This window comes from Homarus americanus, unplaced genomic scaffold, assembly GCF_018991925.1.
Source record: "Homarus americanus isolate GMGI-L3 unplaced genomic scaffold, GMGI_Hamer_2.0 scaffold41027, whole genome shotgun sequence".
In the NCBI taxonomy this organism is placed as follows: domain Eukaryota; kingdom Metazoa; phylum Arthropoda; class Malacostraca; order Decapoda; family Nephropidae; genus Homarus; species Homarus americanus.
In genome coordinates, this window is record NW_024745073.1 from 7,022,599 (window position 1) to 7,041,159 (window position 18,561).

The 18,561-nt window shown below is 41.4% G+C and overlaps 1 protein-coding gene across 1 annotated transcript in view; it reads left to right on the plus strand.

Moving 5' to 3' along the window:
* LOC121878509 (RNA polymerase II elongation factor ELL-like) overlaps positions 1-17,427 on the plus strand; it is a 60,215-nt gene extending 42,788 nt beyond the window's left edge. The window contains exons 2-9 of the mRNA XM_042384768.1: positions 8,519-8,637; positions 9,412-9,528; positions 10,156-10,437; positions 10,676-10,746; positions 11,960-12,116; positions 12,420-13,019; positions 13,854-14,025; positions 14,345-17,427. Coding sequence (XP_042240702.1) covers positions 8,519-8,637; positions 9,412-9,528; positions 10,156-10,437; positions 10,676-10,746; positions 11,960-12,116; positions 12,420-13,019; positions 13,854-14,025; positions 14,345-14,491 — 1,665 coding nt within the window. The 3' untranslated portion in view covers positions 14,492-17,427. The remainder of the gene's footprint in view (positions 1-8,518; positions 8,638-9,411; positions 9,529-10,155; positions 10,438-10,675; positions 10,747-11,959; positions 12,117-12,419; positions 13,020-13,853; positions 14,026-14,344) is intronic.
* Positions 17,428-18,561: the final 1,134 nt, after the last annotated feature.

The following is an 18,561-nucleotide window of genomic DNA, read 5'->3' on the forward strand; positions in this document are numbered from 1 at the left end:
TGGCATAGAGATTACTATCGTCTGCAAATAAGTTGTATTTTATGAGTGAGCTGGCGTGGACTATGTCGTTTATGTACAACAAAAACAGTACTGGACCGAGAATGGAACCTTGGGGGACTCCATACAAGATTGGCGAGAAGTCAGATTGGTGGTTTTTATAGCAGACATACTGCAACCTGTTGGACAGATTCATATGAGGTAAACCAATTGTGGGACAGGCCCCTAACGCCGTAATGTTCAAGCTTTGAAAGGAGGATGGTATGGTCGACAGTATCGAAGGCTTTAAAGAGGTCCAAGAATATACCGACTGTGAACTGACTGTCATCAAAGGAATTTAAGATGTCATTAGTAAAGGATAGCAGAGCACTCTCAGTCGACCTTCTAGCTCTAAATCCAAACTCGCCGAGGAATGTGTACTGTATACATTTAAGGTATGAAAGAGACTCCCCTCCCCCCCCCCTACTTCTCCTCCTCTCCTCCCCTTCACCCCTCTCCCCCTGATGTGTAAGGTGTGGTGGTGGCCAGGGGGAACCAGTACATGGGTGTAGTTCCTGTGACCATTAACTTTTTAGTAACCGTGGTTGGTTAGTGGTGGTGATGGTAGGGACGGCGGCGGTGACGACACCTCTACGGTCTACAAGAATGTCATATTTATTACCTACATCATCCTAACAAACATCTCGGGATCACCAACGTCCATCCATCTCCCCGACACTTAGATGATGGACTAACTTAAATAGAGAGTGACATACCTGAATATACACTTGATGCACTCACTACCTTTATTGAAGTGTGTGTGTGTGTGTGTGTGTGTGTGCGTGTGTGTGTGTGTGTTTTGAGGGCAGTGTTGGTATGAGGAAGGAGGGGAGGGGGCAATACACAAGGCAGTAAGGGAGAGGTGGTGGTTGTGGGAGAGAAGGGCAAGGACTACCGCACTTGCCCCTCCCTGCCTCCCTCCGCCGCCAGCCGTGATGACCCCCTGAGAGACTGGCCCTCCACTACCACGCTTTGCTCCACATCCTAACACCGGATACTCTCAATACCCACCCTGTCACGCCTCTTGCTCCCCGTTCCTTCCATTCCCCCCCCCTCTCTCCTTCCTTTCCTCCCTCCTTCCATCCCTTCCTCCCTCCTTCCATCGCTTCCTTCCTTCTTCCATCCCTTCTTCCCTCCTTCCTTCCATCCATCCTCCCATCCCTCCCCCTCCCTCCCCTCCCTCCCCTCCCTCTCCTCCCTCCCCTCCTCCCTCCCCCCCTCCTCCCTCCCTCCCTCCCTCCCTCCCTCCCTCCCTCCCCCCCTCCTTCCATCCCTCCCTCCTTCCCTCTCCCTCCCTCCCCCTCCTCCCTCCCTCCCTCCCTCCCATCCCTCCCCCCTCCCTCCCTCCCTCCCCCCTCCCCTCTCCCTCCCTCCCCCTCCCTTCCCCTCCCTCCCTCCCCCCCTCCTTCATCCCTCCCTCCCTCCCTCCCCTCCCCTCCCTCCTCCTCCCTCCCCTCCCCCCTCCTTCCATCCCTCCCTCCTTCCCTCTCCTCTCTCCCTCCCTCCCTCCCTCCTCCCTCCCTCCCCTCCCTTCCCCTCCCTCCCCATTCCCTCCCTCCCTCCCTCCCTCCCTCCCTCCCCTCCCTCCCCCCTCCCTTCCATCCCTCCCTCCCTTCCCTCTCCCCTCCCTCCCTCCCTCCCCCTCCCTCCCTCCCTCCCTCCCTCCTCCTTCCATCCCTCCCTCCTTCCCTCTCCCTCTCTCCCTCCCTCCTCCCTCCCTCCTCCCTCCCTCCCCTCCCATACACCTGGGTAATGGCGGCACAGCAGCTGTTATGCTCGTCACACAGTCGACTGATCACATGTTAACACGTGGTATGTAAACATGTTAGGTACTTCATTTCTCTAATTAGAATGGCTTAATGATGTCCATTCGCTAATTAATGTTATTATAAGTAGATCTTTTTTTTTTTTACTCTCCCAAGCCGTTCCCTCGCTATACCGTACAGTAGAGGTTGGACCGGACTATTACTGTATGCTCGTTGTCCATTGCCCTCTGGCCGCTGTAACGGATGTGGTCAGGGTAATCAGATCAGCCACACATATTAATCAGTGTGAAGGACTCGTATTCAAATATTAACTAAGGTATCGAGGGTCCGTTATATGTGACCACCCCCATCTAACGGATTATATAAAGTGAAAAGTCCGTTATATGGAAAGTTTCACAGTGTACTAGCCGAAGTAAACCACAATAAACAAGACCCATGATGAACTACTAGTCAACTGTAGCAAATAGTAATAAAAATAATAATAAGAATTACCATATACTGTAGTTCTAATAATAATAATGACAATAATAATAAGAAGAAGAATTACCATATAATAATAATAAAAATAAAAATAATAATAATAATAATAATAACAGCAACAACAACAACAATGCAAGTGAGTGACCAAGGCCTGTTCATCGACCTGCCCCAACACAGTGACTGGTGAAAACGCCTGTCGTGTGAGTCACCCGGTCAGGACTTAAGTTGTGAGTCGGGAAGTTTTTTGGCTGATGTATGAGTAACTCTCTCTTGTGAGGTGTTGTGAATAAAGTGATTGAGGTAGATTGTGGAGTTTTTGTTGTAATCCTTTATTGGTAAGGGCATATGAAGGCGATGGTGGTGGAGATGAGGGAGAGGGTGGTACTGGTGGAGAGGGTGGTACTGGTGGAGAGGTGGTACTGGTGGAGAGGGTGGTACTGGTGATGATGAGGGTGATGATAGTGGTAGAAATGAGGTAGATGGTGGTGATGATAGTGGTAGAAATGAGGTAGATGGTTGTAATGGTGGTGATGATAGTGGTAGAAGTGAGGTAGATGGTGGTGATGAGGGTGATGATAGTGGTAGAAATGAGGTAGATGGTGGTAATGGTGGAAGAGATGAGGGAGAGGGTGGTGGTGACAGTAGTACCACCAGCACCATTATGAAACGTAGCTGGTGCCGTTCCTTCATCAGTGTATGTGCGTTGCCTCTTGCTTACTCCCATGGTAGAGCCTCCTATTCTTCCTCTTACTCCTCCTCTTCTTCGTCCTCCTCCTCAAATCCCCGGTAAGGCTACAACCAAGAAAGTCACACTTCAGATTTTACCTTAACTAAATACTGTACATTCACTTTTATCCACTTGGCCTAATTAATGTATAGAATCTTATGGAAGAATCAGGACGTTCATTTTGTCACGATCTAAGAAGAAGAATTACTATATACAGTAGTTCTAATAATAATAATTATTTTCTGCACAGTTCTGAGAGATTCGGTGTACAAATTCCACTGTAAATCACACTGTAATATACAGTACATGGCAGTGCAATCCTGGTAGGCTCACGATGACAGTGCAGTATTGGAGATGTTGTGAATATAAGACGAGGTTAACAGAATGGGATCACGTGAAGATTAGTCACCCTAGCTTATGTCACCTGATGATTAAACACCCCTTAACACTGCCTGGGGGTTAGGTTAGCGAAAGGGCGGTTAGGTTAGGTGATGATAGCTGGGGTGGTCAATCTTTAGGTGAGCCCAAGCACTGTTATGAGTGTCACCTTAAAGAGAGAGAGAGAGAGGCAGGCGATTAACCCAGACATTTTAAATAGAAAAAAGTTAGGCTTGGTTGGGGTGCCGATTAGCTATGTAAAGTGACCCCACAAGTGTGAAGGTAACACCAACTTATGAGTTGTTTAGTAAATGACCCAGCTGGGAGGCTAGGGAAACTGGCACTGACTGGCACTTGATCTTGGGAAAATGGCACTGACTGGCACATGATCCAGGGAAAATGGCACTGACTGGCACGATCTAGGGAAAGTGGTACTTGGTCTAGAGAAACTGGCACTGACTGGCACTTAATCTTGAGAAACTGGCACTTGATCTTGAGAAACTGGCACTTGATCTAGGGAAAATGGCACTGACTGGCACTTAATCTTGAGAAACTGGCACTTGATCTTGAGAAACTGGCACATGATCTAGGGAAACTGGCACTGACCTGGCACTTGATCTTGAGAAACTGACACTGTTTGGCACTTGACCTAGGGAAACTGGCACTTGATCTAGGGAAACTGGCACTTACTGGCACTTGATCTGGGGAAACTGGCACTGACTGGCACTTGACCTAGGGAACTAGCACTTTATCTAGGGAAACTGTCACTGACTCTGGCACTTGATCTAGAAAAACTGGCACTTGAATTAACCTAACCTAACGTAAGTACATTTGAGTAGTACAACACCTCACCTCTACCACCACCACTATGCTACGACGGTGAGGGAGGGAGGGAGGGAGGGGGGGGATTGTCATGCAGGTTATTGCCAGACATGGTGGTGTGTGTCGCCAGCCTCTGTGTGTATGTGTGATACGAGTTTGTGTAGTCATGTCCAGTTGGGTCTCTTGTTCTCTTATAGTACCTCCTCCTCCTTCACTATTCTCTTCTTCCACACTGTCCCTCACCACCTGACGTAGGGCCTCTTAAGCTCCACGTCAGCCTTACACTACACCTTTGTCGATGAAGAGGTATGGTGATTAAAACAAGCTACTCTCGTGGTGTTGATTTAAGGCGAGGTGTTCTCACTAGTTATCTGTCTACCTCGTGTCTAGGGAGGTTAGTATACTGTAGGTAGTGGGAAGCAGGTTTGTGACCCTTCCACCCTACCCCGCCCCGGCAACGCGAAATTCTCACCCACCGGCTTCCTTCCTCTACACCTGCATATGGAACCCAGGTGTCGGGCTCTCTCACCCCTCCCCCTCTCTTCCCTCTCTCCCTCTTCTCCCCCTAACCATGCATACATCAACTGCCCACTCTTATGACTGTTGTTAATAATAATAATAATAATAATAATAATAATAATAATAATAATAATAATAATAATAATAAACGGTTTATTGAAAGAACATGGCAGCCGGAAGGACCCTAAAATATACAGATGTATAATTGGGGAATGGATCTCTTGACTGACAAATAATATACAAGTAACATTGGCATACAATTATGATATTTAATAACTAGGTGTGTGTGTGTGTGTGTGTGTGTTCGATGTAAGTTGAATTGCTTGCTTAATGTGACTCAAACATTCCGAACATGTACAGTATATTGGATGATTTATGAAGGTGTCTATGTGTTTTGCAGTCTGATTGGTTTATGAGGAGTGGACGTTGAGGATTATGTGTTGAGAGAGAGAGAGAGAGAGAGAGTCACGAATACCAATGTAGAGTTGTGTGATTATGATTGTTGTGATGATAGTTGTTGTTGTAGACTGGAGGGGGGGGGGTGGGGTGTACTGTTGTTTAGGAGAGGGAGGGAGGGAGGGGAGAGCTGTGGTGGTGTTGCGGTGGGCCAACTCAGTACGAAAATAGGTGAGGGCATATTAGGCATTGGTGAGGTGGGTGGTAGTGTTGGTGTGGTCTACCAATGGAAGCACTCCAGGAACACTGTAAGAGGGATGGTCGTGTGGCTAGTCTTAAAAACAAAAGTTAATGCATCACCTTACCACTCCTGACACACACACACACACCCCGGCTGCCACTATATTAATAAACCGTTTATTATTATTATTGTTATTATTACACACACACGACGCGACCTTGTGTATCTGCCTATCACCACATTCCACCACGTGTCCTTCTTCCCACACGTCCCAGTAGTAGTACATACCCTTGCATATGTCATCCTCCACCTCTCCCCTTGCACAGCTCACAACATTCCCTCTCCCTCCATATACAAGCACGTTTCCCAAGCATCCCTCTGGTACCTCCCTGACACAACGCTGCCTCTTCCTCCTCCTTGATGGACTGACTCACACCATGGTTGTATGTCTCGTACTGTGTCTAGGGAGAAGCCGTTTCCTTGTAGTTCAGTTGTAAGCCTACTATTCCTGCTGGCTTATAACAGTGACAGATAAATATTTCCAGTCGCAATGATTATTTCACTGGCGTATTATGGCCAGGGATTGATTTTAAGTATACGCAACCCCTTCCAGCCCTTCCCAATATTTTCCTCTAATCCTTTAACATCTCCGCCAAAGAGCACCCGAGTCCTCCAAATGTCGTGCTCACTAGCCGTTCCTCTATCCTCTCAGCAGCCGTTCCTCTCCTCTCACCTACCTCTCTAATCCCTAACTATGAGTTGACCATATCGTCTCCTTCCCTTCATCTTCCTTCTCTCAGTTACCGACAGTGAAGGTTATGTGAGGGAATGTTCAAACCTTCACACCTTTTTGCCGTATCCGTAGCATTACGACGCCATTCTAAAATTGGTGTGCGTCAATACTTGTCTTGAATCTACTTTTTTATTTTATTTGAATAAGCTTTTTGACTGGTGAAACTTAAATCACAATACACGGGCTAACTGGCAGGGTATACCTCTAGCCTAGTCTTGCGACAGTCACATACTGTAATACAAGGCTGTCTAAGATAGCCTGCAGTTAACACTCTTGAAGGCCAGGTCCTCAGGTTCTTACCGAATCACTACTGTGGGAAACAATGACGGGATTTATGATAGTTATAGATCTATTTGGTAATTGCCTGTTAGTGTTGGTGATAGTGAGTGAGGATATATATTTTTTACGAGTTGGTGTGGACAAAGTTGACAAAGTTCGAAGGAGTGATTAATTATGTGGGGGATCGAGATGGACGTGTGAGGAGGTTGTAGCTTGTTGCAGGTGCACCGCTGTGTTCCTGCACACAACCTGTTACACAACGCCAAGAACAGTCATGGGGTGTACGACGCCATTTACGATGACCTTCTTGCCCTGATCTTGTTTCAGGAATACCACCTTTTCGAAGCTTTGGAGGAGTCTCGAAGCAAGTTTCCTGGTGGGAATTATTAGCTAGTACTGTACTGAAATTATCGAATCTTCGAGATCTCTCCAGAGCTTCGAAAAGGTGGTATTCCTGAAACAAGATCAGGGCAAGAAGGTCATCGTAAATGGCGTCGTACACCCCATGACTGTTCTTGAATACGGCCTAACATACACCCGTCTGAGGTGTCTTTTATTATAATATAAAAGTAACGTTGCCCCAGAGTTTGAAATGTGTAACTGTGAGTGACAATTAGAGAAGTGTTCCCCATGAAAGTGGTGACCCACATCCCCCGGGAGCGGTGCACCACGATACACGCCACTCTCGCCCTTCCTATACCAGGTAGAAGGTCGCATCTCCCAACCCCTCCACCCGGCACGCGCCACTCCCGCCCTTGTGTCCTCCGGCCGTACAACTCGTCACTCACTCAACATGCTGCTCAGGCCACTATCGCCTTAGTGCCCCCCCGCAGTATGGCTTATGTAAAGCCTTCACACGCTTGTTCGGTTTCATACAAGTATCTACCATACGTTCTCCCAGCCTTAGTGTTGTTGTTCCTTCAATAGCAGAGCCAGACAGGATGGATGCCATTACCCGCCTCACAGCCAAGGGTTGTAGAGGAGACATTGGCTTGGTGGAGAGATCGCCGGTTGCTAAAACCGGTCTGGTTAGTGGCCCTGGGGTGGGTCCTTTCCCACATGATAACGTCACCACTTGTGTCCACATTAGAAAAGTATTAGACCTCTGTTATGGTCACGTTAAATTAAAAAAGAATATGTATACAGTACAGTATATCCTACCTTTATTATAAACACTTCGTACACTGTCCAAGACGAGAAATTTATACTAGGCAGTTATTGCCTAGAAATTACTAGACGTAAAATAAAATTCCTTCACAGTATATTCGACCTTTGTAATGGTATATGGGGGAAAGTACGGGCATTTAATAACTTGTGTTGTGGCCAACTGAAGAGGAGTAGTTAGAAGGTGAGTGGAGAGGGTTATGATGGAGGTGACTGGTGGAGAGAGTAGTAGTCTCCAGCTGGTAGAGGTGGGGTAGCTGGTGGCGAGGGTACTGGTAGGTGGGTTAGGGCGTGAGGGTGTTGTTGATCTGTAATACAGTACATGCATGAAGGTATTGAGGTGGAACTGGCAGATATTAGGAGGAAACATGGAGACTCGTTGATGAATTTTGAGTGACATTTTAAGTGAATGGCTAAAGGATGTGTGAGATTGGTGAGGGGGTGAAGGCTACTAGTGAGGGGGTGAAGGATATTGATATGAGGGATGAGTGGCTTTGAAGGAACGGATCCAAGTATGAGGCAGATGTGATAAAAACTTGACCAGACAGACAGTGACCTCAATTAACAGCTGGTGACCTATGTGGTGCCTTGCCTCGATAACATTAGCTCAATGTACTACAGGAAGCCTTGAAAGAGGACACCACTGTACCTCTGGCAGCCTCTGTAACACATCCATAGTAGCTGAGTATAATATGATTACTAAAAATTCTAAAGTGTCTTGATATAGAAAATGTATATATACCACATTGGTAATACTGTACTGGTTGCTTGGTAAGTATCACTGTCAAAGAGCAGTACAGTATAATATAGTGGTCCAAGTGATAATTGTACTTTGTTCCCTAATGCATTGCTTGTGACATTAAAGAATATAACCAATATTTTCAGATTGTAATAACGTAATGTATTTCATCTTACAGGAGATTCAAATCCCAGGCCGCAACAATGGAAGCTCCAAGTTCTCCTTCTCGCTGCAAAGTATCCAGGATCCCGATGGGCCGCAGGGCAGCTTCGAGTTCATCAAGCAGTTTGGCACTAGGTACTGTACTAACTTTCCTCTCTTCATTCTCTCTAATTGTCATAAATATTGTTGTTTAGGCTCAATTCTGTGTGTGTGTGTGTGTGTATGTTTTTTGTTTTTTAATATTATGCAGGACTTTAGTAGTGGTCCAAAGAACTAGACCCACTGACTTTTATATTATGAACACTATTATTATTGCATTACAGTAAATCAATATCATGTCTTGTTTTTGTCTCCATTGTCATTTTTACTATTAATGTTGTTAAAATTACTTTACTTCTTTAACTTTGGTCATATTATTGTCCCTTAAGATTTCTTGTTACCGGTACTGTACCATTGATGTAATAAGTTTATCCCTTATGTGAGAGTACAGTACACTTGTTTATTCCTCTTTATCTTGGAAACTAAAGGAAATTTATTATATTTTATTTGTATAACATTCTTAATCTTTCTTAACATTTTCTTTACTGTATTTTTAAAATAATTTCTACAGTGTCAGTTTAAAGATACAATCTCGTATACTGTAGTTTACTATTTTTTTGTAATTCACTTCCTTTTACAAATAATATTAACCTTAATGAACTGTATTTTTTATTTATACAGTATTTTTGCCTGAAGTTTGTAAATTTCATTATACTGTTGTACTGTGTATATAGTACAATTCAATTTCAATTGTTTATTCCTTGATAGAGGAAGCGGGATCCTAGTGCTGTCACTAGGTACCCCTGTATAGTACAATGATATATTTTTTTTCTTTGGACGTTTTTATTTACCCGCGGACTTTGTCCACAGAGCATTGGAATCTCTTGGACCAATGGTAGGCAAAGTATGGATCCAGGCTAAGGATGATTCATATGAGAAGACCAGACAAAGCATGGAGAACGCTAAGATAAAGAACCAAATGAATTGGTAAGTGTTAAAACAGAGAGCTCATACTAGAGCAGTTTTTATGTTTGTGGTGCCTGTAAGCTGTGTGTCTGTATAGTAGTTGGTCATGCAGTATAACTATTATAATGGGCTATAGTGACTTTGTAGTATATGTGCAGGGATCTAATTTTGTTGTAAAGTATTAGTTATATTGATTAAGATGTGGTCTGCTCTGTTTAACTGGTTATGGAGTACTGTATTTTTTTTATCCACTTCCTTGTGCTTATATATGATAAAAGGTGTACAAGGCTTATTGAATACTGAACACAAGTACTGTACTGTATGTATCTGGAAATTCCATCAGTTCATTTGATGAGCTGTGAGGCATCCATCAGATAGATTATTTATTCTTATGATTTATGTTTTATGAATTTGAATATGCATAAAAGAGGACATGTTTGTTTATGTTTGTATGAATGGAATATAATGTCAGTGTTAATGAGTAAATTTAATGGATATTTGATAATTAAGAACAGACAGGGGAACTAAACTAGTTTGTTGAGTGATGTGTAACTTTTATTCATAGCTTTTTTCTCCATTTTTTATAATATTTCGTGTATACATCTGTACTGTAGTTCTTGTCACTAACACCACCAATCATTATTACAGTGTTAAAGAGGTGAAGACTAATTCCGGCAACCCCTTTGTGCGACAAAGAACCTCCCTTGTCAAGAAATCAACTTTGGTAGTTCCACCACCAAAGAAAGATGTGACTGCTGAATTGCAGTCCAATAACAGATACAACCAGAATACATCCAACTCACCCAACCGAATACACTCTGGTGGAACAACAGGGAGCAATCCTCAAGCTGGTAAACCTCCGCCTCCTCCGCCACCCACCAATGTTCCTGCCAGGAAAAGTAATCCTGAGTTAGTTAGAAGACCTCTGAGGTAAGTTTACAATTGTTGCAGAAAATTCTTTTGAATAAGCTTGTTTATCCCCCTGACCCCCTCCTCTACCTCTCCTTCCATCCCCACTGTACTGTAATCTATTTCCCCTAAGAGTGAATTATGACTGGAGTAAAGACAATGTTACCATGTGTTAAAAATGATGCTGGACATAAAATATGATAATTGCTGATTTATGTAAAGTTGAGATAATTTATTCATAAAATGTTTCCTTCTATAGAGAAAGAATCATCCAACTCCTGGCTGTGAAGAATTATAGGAAACCAGAAATAATAAGAAGATTATACATTGGTAAGTGACATTGTGTGAATCATGTTCATTTCCATTTTACCTTTTAGTTTCTTAGAACACCTCACATCCTGATAGGCAGTGCCATTTTCAGCTGCTATATGAATTGAGTACAGTATGATAATTTTTACATCTTCTGTTGGGAGTGTTACCAATACAGGTACCTGTAGTTTGTTTGAACTTCAGGTACAATACTGCCTTTTTGTTATATGCTTACAGGAAGGGTCAACCACACCAAATACTGTACTGTAATAGCATGTATAGTACTGTACAATTTTCTTCTCCTTCCTTATGTGTTAGAGAATCAGAAGGCTGAGGTATGTTTGGTTAGTACACTGTCGCTGAGAAAGATCTCGGTAAAAGTAACTTTGGAGGAAAATGAACTTGTACTGGTAATCATCATTATCACCATTACCATCTTCATGGCATGGTGGTGAGAATGATGATTTTAAGGCTATTTCCCTTGTTTGTGTGACTTAACCAATTAAAAGATCTTTTTTGGACTTCAATACAGTAGACCCTTGCCATTCACGAGCTTGTGATTCACAATTTTGACAATTCACAGTAAGCAGATGGTGGCTATAGTGGCTGGCTTGCAAGCCTTTCCCCACAGCACAAGTCACTCCCACAGCATCTCGTGTTGTATTCTCAAAGCTTTAGTGTTTCTGTGTGAAATGGACCTTAAAAGACTACCCAGTGTCAGTACAAGTGATGCTAGTGGAGTGAAATGTAAAAGGCAGAAGTCAGAGATGACCCTGACAAAGAAAGTTGAATAATTAGATAAGTTAAAAGAGGGGATGAGTGCTGCCGCGGCTGTTTAGTTATTTGGTATAGGTATACAGTAGTGCACTAAAGTAGCATAAGTTGCTATTAGCAGTTTTGCCTATTCATGTCATTCCTTGGAACCTAAACCCCGCGAATAACAAGGGTTTACTGTAAGTTTGTATTTCCATGGTAGGTACTAGCCAGATGCTCTATGACTGTACACACATGATAATATTAACCCCTTTGCTATTAGGGGTTTCTCTCTGATGACTAAAATTGTCTGGCAAATAAAACTATATAAATGGCATTCAGTAGTGAAATGGTTAATAAACATAATAACAAAGGATGTTTTATGGTTCTCAATCTTATTAGATAAATACCAACAATATTTCATCTGTTTCTAGGCTTTTCATGCTATCACAACTATTTAATGTTTTTCATGTTTTCTCAGATGGGGTTAAGGAAAAAGACAAGCGGCAGATGACAAGTGTTCTAAACAGTGTCTCACTAATCAAAGAGAACATCCATCACCTTGCACGGGGTCTTTGGAATGAAGTGCGAGAGGATTGGCCCTTCTACACGGAAAATGAGAAGGAAGTTGTTAAAAAGTAATATTGTAATTTGTTCAAGTTACCACCTTATTAAACTGTAGACCCAACCCAGTGACATATCCAGAACTTTTAAAGACTGGAAAGACCCATTATTACATGTTTCCTGGTCAGCCAAATCAGTTGTGTAGGAATAGTGCATATCTTGCAGAGACTATTATGTTGAACATAAAAAATTTATGTACAGGTATTATTATTTTTTTTACTTATACCATTATATGAGTTGAAGTGTACCATACATAAAGTATAGTACTGTACTGTTATCTGTTTTAGACTATACCTGAACTTGATTTTTTTTTTCAGAATTAAACCCCAGGGTCTAACTCCTCCTAGCAGTTACAATGGTCAGTCTCCAACATCTACACTCCCTTTGTCCCCATCTCCTAGCTCACAAGGTGTCAAACGCCCTCATGAGGAAACATGTGATCCTACAGTCAAAAGGGCTCGGGGTTCACGTTGGACCGGTACAAAATCCAGTAAAAGAGATAATTCTCGGTCTGAATCAAGAGACAACAAGAAGCCAGAACCTATAGATACCCAGCCTAATATTAAGCCAAATTCTTCTTCACTAAATTCTTGCTCAAATAGCAAACAGGTGAGCAATGGACGACACCACCATCGGGATGAACGACCTCAGATAAATGGCACCACAAGTCCAAATAGGAAGCCTCCTTCCACGTCACCCATGAGTCAAGATTCACCACGGCATCGCCTTAATGGCATACACTCTCACCACACCTCAGGAAACCATTCGCCCATCAATGGCATGTCAAATGGCCTAACTAATGGTCATGCCAACCCCCACCACAGGACGAATGGTCATAGCAGATTGGAACCTTCAACCCCGAACTCATCCCCAGATAGTCACCACGGGGAGGAGGACTCGGATGAGGATTACCAAACGTAAGTTCTCACTAATATTTTAGTACTTAATGTTTACCATATATTACATTGATTTTTTCACTGCATGTTGCTACATTAATAACAATGCCTTGCTCAAAAATAGGTTTTGAAAAATGCCTTGCTCAAAAATAGGTCTTGAACTCCTAAAATTAGTTGCCCAGACTAGGGGGTTCTTTCATTCACTCTTCCACTTACCTCGCGTACAGTTGCCAAAGTGTATGTTGTTACTTCAGTGAAATTAATCACTCAATGAAACAAAGGCTCCTACAGGCTAGATTCATTGTCTTTAGACAACTTTTCTTATTATTTCTTAGGTGTACCTAATTCAGTAATCCAACCCATATTTTCCTAAATCATAGTAATTATGATTTGTGTTAAAGGTTTTGCTTTTAATTCTTTACTTATATGACAGCCAAACAAATACTTATTAGTCACCTACCCAAACAGTGTTGATGCTCTGCTATATATGATATATGCATTTTTCAGATGATATTTATATACCATACCTGCACCACATGAACACAAAATGAATGTTTTACACATGTTGCTTTAAACATTGTTGTTATGTACTGTACTCATATCATACAGTAATACAGTACTGTACTCTATTCAAACATGAACATTTTTTTATACAGTTACCTTATGCTGTACATAATCAGATGTGCTCATGCGTACACAACTATCATTAGATTTGCATACTGTGTGATTGCGTGCTTTACAAAATACACTCACGTCTGGGCAAATAAACCTTGCTTGTAAACTATAGTCGAGTCCTAACATATCACCTTTGTGTATGCATATATACATGTTTTAATTTTATATTGATGTTTTCAGGAGCTACACGGCAATAGTGTCTGTTGAACAACGGAGTCGATATAAAGCAGACTTTAATAGACAGTATCAGGAATACCTACTATTGCACCGTTTCATAGAAGAACGGACACGACCATTCAGTAACCTAGATGAACGCCTCAAGAATGAAGCTCATGGTTCTGATGAATATAATGTAGGTTTTCTATTTCAATTTCATTAGTCATGCATTTACTCTTTTAATTTTAGTGATCCTTTAATTGTTGTTGTCTGAACATATTTACGTGATACGAAGAGAAAATTTGTAGCTCTAATGTATCATAATTTTTTATATTATAGTATTTGCTTGTACCTGTACAATAATTTGAAATATGCAGAGCTTAAAGCAGCTTGCATGCAGACTTTTAAAACTGGGCACTTGATATCAGTATAACCTTTAGATATTAATACTTTCAAGACTATCTACATTGTGCAGTATATTAATTAGAGCATTAATGGATCCTCTTCATTTTTAGACAATACGTGCCCAAATCCTTAGAGAGTATGAAGCCACTCAACAGGACCAGGAATTCCAGCAGAAGAAGAAGCGGTACAGTTACCTACATGAAAAGTTAGCCCACATCAAGAATTTGGTGCGAGAGTATGATGCTACGCACTCCTAGCACCGGTTATCCACCCTCGCACCGCCACTCCGGCACCCAGCCCGCCAGCCCCACAAAGTCCCAAAGGGGGGGAAGGATCTGTAGTGGTTACCAAACTGTGCCTCAGCCTTTTAATGTGGTATCAACTATGGAAAAAAGAAAAGGAAATATTTATCCTAATAGTTGGGTGAAAGGACTTTTGTGAATTTAAAAGTCCGAAAGAAGAGGAAGATGGTGTTGGAAATTTGTCCTGATGAAAGGATGAATTTTTCAGTTTAATGTCAATAAAAATATGGCATACGTGAATATTTCAATTTGATCCACAGAAAATGAGATTCCTCTTTGTCATTATTTCAAAATATTATTCCCCCACTTCTGTAAAGAAAATGGGTTGGGTGCAGTAAAGCAGACGGCTGTGGCTGGTTCTTAAGCGGTGTGTGTGGTGTGTGTTTGCGTGCGCAGTGGTGTGCCAAGAGACGAGGATGACACCCGCCTGTACCTTGGTGTGTTCTCAAGTGCTTTCCCCCGTACTTCCAGCTGTGTTCTCCCTAATCTGTGCTTTGCCCTAGTTGAGTCCCACACATGACAAAAAATTGGTGGTATTGTGGGTGTAAGCGGTGGTAGTCCTCCTGACCACATCCAGACAATAAACTATAAAGGAGGGGCAACAGACCCAACCAGTATCATTTGTACTGGTCCTAGTTATCAAGAGAAGAATCAACAGGAAAAGATTCTTACAACCTTACACTAATGCCAGACCTGCCAATTGTTGTATAAAGTGAACAGTGGATTATGTTAAATATATTGTATAAAGTATAAAGGTATTCTATTTTACTAGAGTACTCCATCAACCATGGACAAGGGTATTAAGCCCCTAGTTCCATAGACTTAGTATGAATGTATATTTTATATCATTCCATGAGGAGATCAGGCCCTAAATGTGTGGATAGTGCTTCAATATGATTGGTTTTGGAATATGCCAGGTTAGAAGTGTCATTATATGTCACATAAGAGTTGATATACTTGTGATACCATGCAGTACTGTTTTAGTGCTGACTTGGATACCTCTAGGTGTTGTTAGAAAGTAGTAAGTGATCTATATTGTGCTTGTCAGGGCAAGTGGTGTTTGTTATCTCATAAATGGCAGAGAGTCAAGTTGACTTAAGCCCTTCGCTCAATGGGCCCGGCCTTGTGTCCATAGCTTGGTTAAGCCCACTAGACCAATCCCTAAGCCCATTTGCCCAATTCCTTTACCCACTTGCCCCTGTAATGGAGGAGAGAAGGGAAATTCAGTACCCGAATTGCCTATCCACACTTCTAACCTAAAGTTTGGAAGTGATAATTTGACAGGCATGAGACTAGACTTTTTGACTGTGACTGTGTGACTGGATGATCCAAGGAACTTGTGATTGCAACCAAAAAGACAGTGATTACTTTCATAATTAGTAGTTGAATAGGGGTAGTGTAAGCTCTGTGCCACTAAAATAATCATACTAAATAACGGAAGCCTCTAGTGGTGTCTGAACAAGTTATTTTTTGTACATGAATTTAAGAATATTGGTAATTTTGGAGGACGTCTATCATATTCATTCAAATAATTGAAATTTATATGTATTTTGCTAAAATAATTATATATATAACTATTCTTTTTCACTGCAACAGATTGTCGCTATTAAATGTTTTTAATTCAGATAATAGGCAAATGTTTTAATACATACAATACTGTAAAAGACTTACATTGAGTCACACTCTTGACTCCCAGCTCATAAGACACAGGTTCGAGCATGCGGCCAGGCTAGGTTGTTGATCCCTATTTAGTGGTGGTGTATGTAGAGGTGGTCATTCTTTCATGTCGAGGTCCCACACAACCAAACCTTTTCACCATTGAGGTGACACCATACAAGAGGTGGGATACAAAGTAAAATACTGTATATCAGCTTTTTTAGAATTTTCATCACTGCATGAATATCTGTTGACAAAGCTTCTCAATCAACTCGTAGGTTCATTTATGTGCATACAATATTATTGGGACAAATATTGTTAATTTGGAATTAAATGGTAACTTTATCATAATAACTAAATGAGAAATATTTTTTATACTGCTTCAGAATTATTATCTAGAGTTTTGCATTTCAGAGTTCATGGTTTCACATTCATTAAAATATTTTCTCTAGTATGTAAAGTTAATATGCCTTGTTTGCATCATATTGTTTCCAGCAAATATCTCAATATATATTGAATTTACTAGAGAACCAATACAATATAGCTTTAGACGATAATTTGTCTTAGAAGCAACCGGTGCCTGTGAAGGTTTGTTAGCCACCTTGAGCTTGTCTCTTTAATGAGTCTGTGATTTTTTCCTATGGTTGTGACCATAGCCTGATCATACTGTTGTGGTCCACTGAGAAGTTTTAGACCTATGTCATGATTATGATGGCCTTTGTGGATGCAGGTGTATGTTTTGACTGCATAATTTACAAAGGAAAATAATGACACTACAATATGTCCACTAATGGCTTCAGTATTGCAGTTCCTACCAATATTTTTTATTTTGCGCCAGTCATGCAAAGTAAGTTTTGAGGTTCGTGCATTTACACCATAAATATCTTATGCTCAATCTGTGAATGATGAATCAACTTACATTTGAAAGTTGTGTGTTTCTTGTGCTCTTGATAGACTCAAAGCCAGATTGTGTAGTTGGTGATTTATACTTAGTTCATGGTTCATGTGATACGTATTTTTGTATATGATATATCACCATTGATCTATACCTAATACAACACTTACCCCACATGATGCTTGATGCCTTCTACGCATTCTTCACAAGATTTTTAGCTCAAAATCTATGCACATTTTGAATATTAGAAATCAAACTGCATCATCCTTTGCATTTGGTGAAAATACTCTGCATGTTATATTGCTTCCACATTTTGTGAAATAAAATCAGTATGAAGTCTCTTTGTAGTTGCAGTAATCCAAGGGGTTTTGGAAAGATTTTTTTATTTTATTTTATTTTTTAGAATATATAAAGGTTGAAGAATGAGGAATATAAATATTTTTTAACACTGCTAGTTTGGAATTTGACATAGTATATTTAAACCGTATTTTTTATAAGTTCTTTCCAGCCATATGTACAAGATGTATGATGGTTAGAATCAGGAGCAGTGTGTGCATAATTCATTCATTGTCATTCAATCCTTCTAACTGATTTGATAGATATGCTCTGCTATGGTACCCTCTCTTACACAGCAAGTCTCCAGATATTCATCTAGTTTATCCCTGTCATGTGTGTGTGTGTGTGTGTGTGTGTGTCTGTCTGTCTGTCTGTCTGTCTATATATATATATATATATATATATATATATATATATATATATATATATATATATATATATATATATATATATATATGCTATAACGAATCTAATTGGTTCCAGAACCTCGTTCGTTATAGGATTAATCCGTTCCAGGCCCCCAAATACAACCACTTAACACTGAAAAAATTCTGTGGAAAATGTAAAAAATACGGTACTTTATCTTACCTTAGTGTTGTTCAGCATGCAGGACAGGAGGCAGAGGGGGGAGGAGAGAATTATGGAGAAGAGGTGGAAGAAGAGGAGTCATCCTTCCTAACCCTCTTTGGTGACTGTCTCACAGGCACTTTGTCTGTAGGTTCTTTTGTTACCTTTGTAAAGAAGGAATCCAGGGTTGGCTGCTTCAACCTTGATTTCTGGACCTTCCAAAAGTAGTTCATAACATTGTCATTAAACACACTGATGGCCTTTTGCACAGAACCAACATCAGGATGATAATCCTCAGCAAGTTTGGACAGTTTGCTCCAGCAAAAAAACGCATCCTTGAGATCTTTGGCTGGAATGATGCGACTTTCCTCCTTGTCCACCTCCTCCCCTGACTCCTCAGAAGTTAAGCTCCGCTTCAGTGTCTCATTTTCCTCTTTGTGAAGCTCAAGCAGCTCCTCAGTGGACAGTTCCTTACTGTGCTCTTCCACCAACTCCTCAACATCATCATCATCCACTTCCAGGCCCATGGAATTGCCCAAAGACACAATTTCATGAACAACAGCCTCTTCTT